The 10,000-nt window shown below is 42.7% G+C and overlaps 1 protein-coding gene across 1 annotated transcript in view; it reads right to left on the bottom strand.

Annotated features, from left to right (window-relative positions):
* Window positions 1–6,334: 6,334 nt before the first annotated feature.
* The window catches only part of LOC110174574 (seizure protein 6 homolog), a 258,856-nt gene continuing 255,190 nt past the window's right edge, over window positions 6,335–10,000 (bottom strand). Inside the window, exons 15-16 of the mRNA XM_055166715.1 lie at window positions 6,551–6,574; window positions 6,335–6,462 (exon numbers count right to left, since the gene is read on the bottom strand). Of these exons, the coding sequence (XP_055022690.1) occupies window positions 6,335–6,462; window positions 6,551–6,574 (152 nt within the window). The remainder of the gene's footprint in view (window positions 6,463–6,550; window positions 6,575–10,000) is intronic.

The raw sequence follows: 10,000 nt of genomic DNA, 5'->3' as shown, positions 1-10,000 counted from the left end.
TACTACTACTACTACTACTACTGCTACTACTACTGACACTACTACTGCTACTACTACTACTACTACTACTGCTACTACTACTACTGTTCACAACTACTGCTACTACTACTGACACTACTACTGCTACTACTACTGACACTACTACTGCTACTACTACTACTACTACTGTCACTACTACTACTACTACTACTGCTACTACTACTGTCACTACTACCAATGATAATGATAATAATAATAATGAAATATTATTGTTGTAATTATTGTAATTAATAGTAGAGATAATAATAGGTATTATGGATGTAATAATAATTAATAATAATAAAAATAGTAATAGTGATGAAAGGTAGTGGAAATAATAGTAGGAATAATAGTGATAATAATAACAGTAATAATAATTAATAAAAAGAAATGCCTTTAGGGTTATGTTTTTTGAGATTGTGACGGATGGTGAAAGATGATGAGGGGAACTGATGATGGTGAAAATAAATATTAGTTTGAGTATAGGGACTAATACATTTAAAAAATTATAATTAAAAAAAAAAAAAAAAAAAAAAGGGAAGGAAGAGAGACAAAAGGAACTTCAATTATAAATTGGCCGCAGTGTATCAATGTTCGGGAGCCTAGCGGTGTGTTTATGTTGCACTATCACATTTATATTGTTTTGATTTTGTGTTGGTGTGGGCGGTTGGGGGGAAATGGGGGGGCTTTTTTGTATTTGTTGTGGTGTTGTGGTTGTTGCTTTATGTTTTTGTTTTTATGTTGAATATTGCAATTGTTAAACGTTGATGTTTGTTTTGTTTTTTTGAATGTTATGTTCTGCTGTCTTTAATAAAAAAAAAATAAAAAAAAAACATCGCCGCTGGATTAAAGAAGCAATCGAAATACGGAAACGTGCCCACGGGACTGTAAACCGGGACGAGGGGGCTTTTTTACTCTCGCACACCTGGGATGCTGTCCTGAGGAAGTGGGACTGCAGGTGGCGCTGTCGTCCTGCCTCCACCGGTAGGAAGACGGCGCCAAAACCTGTTTAAATCAGCTGACCGGACACGTCACAGCAACATCACGTGACTCTGAGGAAGACGCTAGTGAGCAGTCGAAACTGTCAGGTATGAAACAACACTCTAGGTCTGAAAAAAAGAACCTAATAACATAAAGTTTAGTCTCGTTTAAACTCTCTTATGCTGCATTCAGACCGGAGCGTCAAGGCGTTGTGTTTGTTTGAGTGTTTTTGCGGCAAAATAAAACATTTAAACAAACTTATAAAGACGACTGAGAAGACTGAACACAAACGCCCCCAAAAACTAAATCGGATTTCGCAGATTTCAAGCTGCAAGTCGTGAAATCTGCAGCTGAAAACGATAATCGAGCAGCAGAAAGAAAGTTTGGAGTGAGGGAAGGAATGACACGGAATATTCTAAAGAGTTTTGGGACGTAGATGGAAAAGTAGAAGAGCATTTTAAACGTTTTATGTAAATGTTTAAATCAAAATTGAGCATTAAAAACTTGGTAAAGCTTTGGAATTCCATGTTATAACTGAGAGGAAATTATATGGAAGTTTGGAGAAGTTGTGAGGAACGGGAAAATAGAAATTCCGAAAGAGTTATGTAAAGTCAAAAGACCTGGTTTAGTCCTGGTTTAGTCTTGGTTTAGTTCTGGTCTAGTCCTGTTTTAATCCTGGTTTAGACCTGGTTTATTCCTGGTTTCATCGTGGTTTAGTCCTGGTTCAGTCCTGATTTAGACCTGTTTTAGTCCTGGTTTAATCCTGGTTTAGACCTTGTTTAGTCCTGTTTTAGTCATGGTTTAGACCTGATATAGTCCTGGTTTAGACCTGGTTTAGTCCTGTTTTAGTCATGGTTTAGACCTGGTATAGTCCTGGTTTAGTCCTGTTTTAGACCTTGTTTAGTCCTGTTTTAGTCATGGTTTAGACCTGATATAGTCCTGTATTAGACCTGGTTTAGTCCTGTTTTAGTCCTAGTTTAGTCCTGGTTTATTCCTGTTTTAGTCCTTGTTTAGTCCTGTTTTAATCCTGGTTTAGACCTGGTTTAGTCCTGGTTTAGTCCTGTTTTAGTCCTGTTTTAGTCCTGGTTTAGACCTGGTTTAGTCCTGGTTTAGTCCTGCTTTAGTCTTGTTTTAGTCCTGGTTTAGACCTGGTTTAGTCCTGGTTTAGTCCTGCTTTAGTCTTGTTTTAGTCCTGGTTTAGTCCTGGTTTAGTCCTGTTTTAGTCCTGGTTTAGTCCTGTTTTAGTCCTGTTTTAGTCCTGGTTTAGACCTGGTTTAGTCCTGGTTTAGTCCTGCTTTAGTCCTGCTTTAGTCCTGTTTTAGTCCTGGTTTAGACCTGGTTTAGTTCTGGTTTAGTCCTGCTTTAGTCCTGTTTTAATCCTGGTTTAGACCTGGTTTAGTCTTGGTTTAGTCCTGTTTTAGTCCTATTTTAGTCCTGCTTTAGTCCTGTTTTAGTCCTGTTTTAGTCCTGCTTTAGTCCTGGTTTAGTCCTGTTTTAGTCCTGTTTTTAGAAAGAAAGAAAGTTTGGAGTGAGAGAAACTTGTGACACCGGGAGGATGCACCATGAAACTTTCCTGAAGTCACTGGATGGACAAAGTCTGGACTTCAGTGACACCGAAATCATCCTGTCGGGATTCAGAAAGACCAGAATAATTCTAACTGGAACTGATGCTGAGTCTGACGACAGCGACACAGAAGAGGAAGAGACGCTCTGTTTACCTCCGGAGGTCGAGGAGTTGTTCAGCAGTGACACCGAGGATGAAGAATTGAATGGATTTAGTGATTTGGAGTGAGATGGAGAGTTTGTTAAACTTGTTCTGTTCTGTTGTTTATGTTATAGTTTATCTGAAGAACTGTTCATATGTGACGTTAACAGTCTGTTGTTCTCTTTTCTAATGTTTTTACTAGAACTTGACTTTCAAAATAAAATGTCGGTTCCTGGTCTCTGATTTTATAAAATACATTTCCACCAAAAAGTGCGACTTATATGTTTCTTTCTTCTTCATTACAAATTTTTTGGCTGATGCGACTTATACTCCGGAGCGACTTGTAGTCCGAAAAATACGGTATACGCCAAAACCGCTGAGCCGATCAAATCTGCTGATGTGTTTTTTGTAATAAATACGCTAAAGCCACTGTCTCTAATGGGAAAATAAGGCACTTGCAGACTGCAGCTGACGCCCTGGACGCACGTCAAGTGTTTTTCTCCTGTTTGTCCAAGGTGTCTAAGTCTACATTCAGACTGCAGGGCTTAACGCTCAATTCCGATTTTTTTTGTGAAATCCGATGTTTTTGCAAGGTCGTTCACATTTCCAATTAAATGTTACTTGTATGTGACTCCAGTGTGAACATTAAACAGCCCAAAAGTGTCCCACATGTGACACTGGAGACACGACGACGTCAACCGCAGCGAGCGTCTCTGTGTTTACAGAAGTTGTCCAAACATGGACGCAGCATCGAGCACCTGGAGATTTTAAAGTTCCTCTCGTACCAGAGCCAGAACATGAACAACTTACTTGTTTTAAGGAGGAGATTGAGAAGGAGAAGGACGAGGTTTTTGGTCGTGGTGTTTTGTGGGGCAGCGGCAGCGACGTCCGTTGAAAGGAACGTGTGGATGTGGAGACGGAGCCAAGAGTGGTGAGTGGTGATGTGCTTCACTTCAGTCACACAGAGTTCATTAACAATTTTCACCTACTTCAGTGCAGAATAGTGACGTTTGTGTCTTGTTGATAACGTGTAGGTGGATGAATGCACTTTGGCCGTTCACACTGAAGTCACATGTCAAAAGATCAGATATGTATCAGTTTCAGGAGCACATATCCAAGTGTCCTGGGTCACATTTGAAAAAATCGGATCTGTGTCGTTCAGACTGTCATTAAAAGATCAAAAACAGGAACATAGAGGCCAAAAAATTGGATTTGGGTCACTTCAGGCCTAAGACAGGAGCGTCCTAACTCAAATACAAACCTGTCGAAACTAAAGGCGTCCAGCGTGTTTTTTTTGGTCTGAATGCAGCATTACAGTTCCAAAAAGCAGAACTAGAATGCAAACGAAACTATAAAATGAAATAAATCGCAACATTGTGAGGCCAAAATTGGAAACTGAACTGTGAAATGTACGTATTAGGAATTCTGTGAAAATCTCGTCTTGTCTCGTTCTTGTGGGCCCAGTCTCGTATCTCGTCTTGTGGAAATTTTACCTCGTCCCATCTCTGCTCTATAGTGAATCAGAATTATATGTTTTAGAAGTTACTGCAACAACATAAAGAGATTGTGAGTTGTGAGCATCAGATCTGTTTCATCACACAAGTTAATATCTTTTTTTTACAACATCTTTCCCAGGTTAGAGATTAAAACTGCTAATTTATAACCAAAGATTTCTGCAAATAAGATTAAAACTAAACTAAATCTTTGCAAATTTTTCATAAGTTCCAGACTCACCGTTGTGTCGTACAGTGAGTTGTCGTTGGTCGATCCGGAGCTGATGTTCTGATATGGAGGATTTTTAGACACTGTGAGTCTGAGCGGGCTTCTGTGTACAAAAAAAAAACACACACAAAACACAAAAACACAAAAATCACACACACAAACACACACAAAAACACACAAAAACACACACACAAACACACACAAAAACACAAAAATACACACAGAAAACACACACAAACACACAAAAACACAAAAATACACACAGAAAAACACACAAACACACAAAATACACACAAAAAACACACACACACACACACAAAACACACACACACAAAAACACACAAAAACACACACACAAAAACACACACACACACAAAACACAAAAACAACACACACACACAAAACACACACACAAAAACACACACAAAAACACACAAAAACACACACAAAACACACAAACACACACACACACAACACACACACACACAAAACACACACAAAAACACACACAAAAAACACACAAAAAACACACAAAACACACACAAAAACACAAAAACACACACACAAAAACACACAAAACACACACAAAAACACAAAACACACACAAAACACACACAAAAACACACACACAAAACACACACAAAAAAAACACACACAAAAACACACACAAAAAAACACACACAAAAACACAAAAAACACACACAAAACACACACAACACACACACAAACACACACAAAAAAACACACACAAAAACACAAACACACACAAAAACACAAAAAACACACAAAAAAAAACACACACAAAAACACACACACACAAAAACACACACACAAAACACACAAAAAACACACAAAAAACACAAAAACACACACACACAAAAACACACAAAAACACAAAACACACACAAAACACACACACAAACACACACAAAACACACAAAAACACAACACACACACAAAAACACACACAAACACACACAAACATACAAAAACACACAAACACAGATACAAAAACACAACACACAAAACACACACACAAAACACACAAAAAACACAACACACAAAACACACAAAAACACACAAAAACACACAAAACACACAAACACACACAAACACAAAGAGAAAACAACATTAAGAGAAGAGAACATGAGACGTAATAAAACAGATGTAAACATAATTTCAAATAGGTAAAACTTGATGTTTTTCTTTTATATCAGTGTTAATTTTGTAGAATTTTTTGCCAAAGTTTTTGTCAACTGAATATTTCTGCCAAAGTAAAACACAAAAAATAAAATAAAAACAGCACAAGTATACAATTTAAAACCAGATAATGTATTTTTTCTTTTTTTTGTCTTTTGTTTACTATTACATGTCTAGTAAATACATTTCCATAACAGACAATAAAGTTTAATTATTTTAATCTAGTCTGTCTAATGTAATGGTAAGAAATGTCCAACTTTTTTTTTTGCAATTTTTTTTGGCCTTTTTTTCTTTTTTTATTTGACCTCCAATCCAACAGGGAAATTTATTATATTATTTATTATAACTACAACCTTAAACTAAACCCTTAGTTAGAATAAATTAATCTTAATCATTCATTATTCTGTGTCTTTTATTTATTTTAATATTTGTAAATGTATGTATGTATTTTATTGGCCTTATTTATTTATTTATTGTTATTCTATGATTTTGCTCTTATTTTATTTTACTGGTTTTATTATTTTAAGACTAATATGATTAAATCTGAGGGTTTATTTTGATCATTTTATTATTGTTTTATTATTATTTTGTGCAGCACTTTGGAAACTGTTTGTAAAATGTGCGATAGAAATAAAGCGGATTTTAATGGATTAATCAACTCTTTGTTCTTTAGGAGTTTTTTTTTTTTTCTCGATTATATAAACAGTTTTATTTATTTAGTCCGTACTTGAAGAAGTAGAGGTAGACGGCTGTGATGGTGAGGAGGATGAGAGCGACCGGGACGAAGATCACCAACAGAATCTGAGCTCCGTCCAAACGCAGAGACAGAGACGAAACTGGAACAGAAAAAGAAAAGAAAAGACAAGAAAAGTCAGAGAATATGTGGGAAAGAGGAGAGACAGTGGATATATTTATGTTTCTTACCGTCTAGTCTGCGTTCATCACTTTCTGAATTGGCTGAGAAGAGAGAGAAGAGAAAAGAAGAGAGAGAATCAGTAAACGAGTGTGAGGCAGGACTCCCTCTAGTGGAGAAAAGGTAAAATGACAAACGTTTTTTATAAAGAGATTTTCCTCCTTCCAGACGTTCCATCCTCTCTTTCTCTTCTCTCCCTCTCTCAGTCTTCCCTCTACATGTCTCTCTCTCCCTCCATCTCTCTTTTCCTCACTCAGTCTTCCATCCCTCCGTCCTCTTCCTCTCTTTTCTTCCTTCATCCTCACTCTTCCCTCTCCCCTATTCCTCCTCTCCTTTCTGTGTCACTCTCTCTTTCCTCCTCTCTCTCTTCTGTCTATCTCCCTCCCCTCTTGCTTTTCACCTTTCTCTTTCTCCTCCTCTCCCATCTCTCTCTTTCCTCCCTCCTTCTCTCTGTTTTGATCGTGGCTCAGACTGGAGGCTGCTCGCTCCTCCCTCCCTCTTTCCTCGCTCCCTTCTCCTCTTTCTCCCTCTCGTCCCTCCCTCTCCTCCACTCCTTCTCTCTCTCTCCCTCTCTCTCTCCCTCCCTCCCTCCTCTCCCTCTCTCCTCTCCTCCTCCTCTGTTTCATTGTGGCTCAGAGTGTCTCTCCCTCCCTCACTCTACCTTCCTCGTCTCCTCTCCCTCTTTCCTCCTCTTTCCTCCTCTTTCCTCCCTCTCCTCTCCTCTTTCCTTCCTCCCTTTTTTCTCCTCCCCCCTCTCCCTCTCCCTCTCTTTCCTCCCTCCCTCTTTCCTCTCTCTCTCTCTCTCTCCATTGTAGCTGGTGACAGAGTGTGGAGCTGCTCTCCTTCTCTCTCTCCTCTCCTTCTCTCTCTCCTCTCTCCTCCCTCTGTCTCTCTCTCCTCCTTCTCTCTCCCTCTCTCCTCCCTCTGTCTCTCTCTCCCTCCTTCTCTCTCTCCGTCTCTCCATTCTTGCTGGTGGCAGAGTGTGGAGCTGCTCTCTCCCTCTCTCTCTTTCTCTCTCTCTCCTCCCTCTTCTTTTTCTCTCTCTCTCCTCCCTCCTCTCTCTCTCCTCTCTCCCCCCTTCCTTTTCTCTCTCTCCCCCTCCTTTTCTCTCTCTCCTCCTCCTTCTTTTTCTCCCTCTCTCCTCCCTCCTTCTCTCTCTCTCTCTCTCTCCTCCCTCCTTCTCTCTCTCCTCCCTCCTTCTCTCTCTCCTCCCTCCTTCTTTTTCTCTCCTCTCTCCTCCCTCCTTCTCTCTCTCTCCTCTCTCCCCCTCCTTTTCTCTCTCTCCTCCCTCCTTCTCTCTCTCCTCCCTCCTTTCTCTCTCTCTCCCTCCTTCCTCTCTCTCTCTCTCTCCTCTCTCCCCCTTCCTTTTCTCTCTCTCCTCCTCTCTCTCTCTCTCTCCCTCCTTCTCTCTCTCCGTTCTTTGCTGGTGGCAGAGTGTGGAGCTGCTCCTCTCTCTCCTTCTCTCTCTCTCCCTCCTTCTCCTCTCTCCCTCTCTTCTCTCTCCTTCCTCTCTCTCCTCTCTCTTCTCTCTCTCTCTCCTCTCTCCATCTCTCCTCCCTCCTTCTCTCTCTCCTCCTCCTCTTTTTCTCCCTCTCTCCTCCTCCCTCTCTCTCTCTCCTCTCTCCCCCCTCCTTTTCTCTCTCTCCTCCTCCTTCTCTCTCTCTCCTCCTCTTCTCTCTCTCTCCTCCTCCTTCTTTTTTCTCTCCTCCTCTCTCTCTCTCCTCTCTCCCCCTCCTTCTCTCTCTCTCTCCTCCTCTTCTCTCTCTCTCCTCTCTCCTCCATCCCTCTCTCTCTCCCTCCGTCTCTCTCTCCGTCTCTCCGTTCTTGCTGGTGGCAGAGTGTGAAGCTACTCTCTCTCTTTCTCCTCTTTCTCTCTCCTCCCTTCTTCTCTCTCTCCGTTCATTCTTGCTGGTGGGAGTGTGGAGCTGCTCTCTCCTCTTTCTCTCCTTCCCTCCCTCCTTCTTCTCTCTCTCTCCGCAGTAGCTGGTGGCAGAGTGTAGAGCTGCTCTCTCTCTCCCTCTTCCTCTCTCCTTCTCTCTCTCTCCCTCTCTCCTCCTTCCTCTCTCTCCCTTCTCCTTCTCTCTCTCTCCTCTCTCCTCTTCTCTCTCTCCCTCTCTCCTCCTTCTCTCTCTCCCTCTCTCTCCTCTCTCTCCTCCTCTCTCTCTCTCTCCTCTCTCTCTCTCTCTCTCTCTCTCTCTCTCTCTCTCCTCCCTCCTCCTCTCTCTCTCTCCCCTCCTCCTTCTCTCTCTCCCTCTCTCCTCCTCTCTCTCTCTCTCTCTCTCCTCTCTCTCTCCGTTCTTTGTAGCTGGTGGCAGAGTGTGGAGCTGCTCTCTCTCTCTCTCTCTCTCTCTCCTCTCTCTCCTCCTTCTCTTCTCTCTCTCCGTTCTTGCTGGTGGCAGAGTGTGAAGCTGCTCTCTCTCTCTCTCCTCCCTCTCTCCCTCCTTCTGTCTCCTCCCTCCTTCTCTTCTCTCTCTCCGTACGCTGTAGCTGGTGGCAGAGTGTGGAGCTGCTCTCTCTCTCTCTCTCCCTCCTTCTCTCTCTCCGTTCTTGCTGGTGGCAGAGTGGGAGCTGCTCCCTCTCTCCTTCTCTCTCTCCTCTCCTCTCTTCTCTCCTCCTTCTCTCTCCTTCTCTCTCTCCTCTCTCCTTCTCTCTCTCCCTCTCTCTCCATCTCTCCTCCCTCTTCTCTCTCTCCGTTCTTGCTGGTGGCAGAGTGTGGAGCTGCTCTCCTCTCTCTCCTTCTCTCTCTCCTCTCCTTTCTCTCTCCTCTCTTCTCTCTCCTTCTCTCTCTCCTCTCTCCTTCTCTCTCTCTCTCTCTCTCCCTCCTCCCTCTCCTCCCTCCTTCTCTCTCTCCGTTCTTGCTGGTGGCAGAGTGTGAAGCTGCTCTCCTCTCTCTCTCTCTCTCTCCCTCTCTCTCCTCTCTTCTCTCTCCTTCTCTCTCTCCTCTCTCCTTCTCCTCTTCTCTCTCTCTCTCATCTCTCCTCCCTCCTTCTCTCTCTCCTCTCTCCCCTCCTTCTTTCTCTCCCTCTCTTCTCTCTTCCTCTCTGCTCCCCCCTGCTCTCTCTCCGTCTCTCTGTTCTTGCTGGTGGCAGAGTGTGGAGCTGCTCTCTCCTCTTACTCTCTCCTCCCTCCTTCTCTTCTCTCTCTCCGTCCGCTGTAGCTGGTGGCAGAGTGTGGAGCTGCTCTCTCTCCCTCTCTCCCTCCTTCTCTCCCTCCTTCTCTTCTCTCTCTCCATCTCCCCGCTGTAGCTGGTGGCAGAGTGTGGAGCTGCTCTCTCTCTCTCCCTCCCTCCTTCTCTCCCTCCTTCTCTTCTCTCTCTCTCCGTTCTTGCTGGTGGCAGAGTGTGGAGCTGCTCTCTCTCTCTCCCTCCTTCTCTCCCTCCCTCCTTCTCTTCTCTCCTCTCCGAGTGTGGAGCTGCTCTCTCCTCTTACTCTCTCCTCCCTCCTTCTCTTCTCTCTCTCTGG

Source organism: Boleophthalmus pectinirostris, unplaced genomic scaffold (genome assembly GCF_026225935.1).
Source record: "Boleophthalmus pectinirostris isolate CB_2022bp ecotype Guang Dong unplaced genomic scaffold, ASM2622593v1 HiC_scaffold_9, whole genome shotgun sequence".
Lineage (NCBI taxonomy): Eukaryota > Metazoa > Chordata > Actinopteri > Gobiiformes > Gobiidae > Boleophthalmus > Boleophthalmus pectinirostris.
The sequence above is the reverse complement of the archived record's forward strand: the minus strand, read 5'-3'. Positions and strand labels throughout refer to the sequence as shown.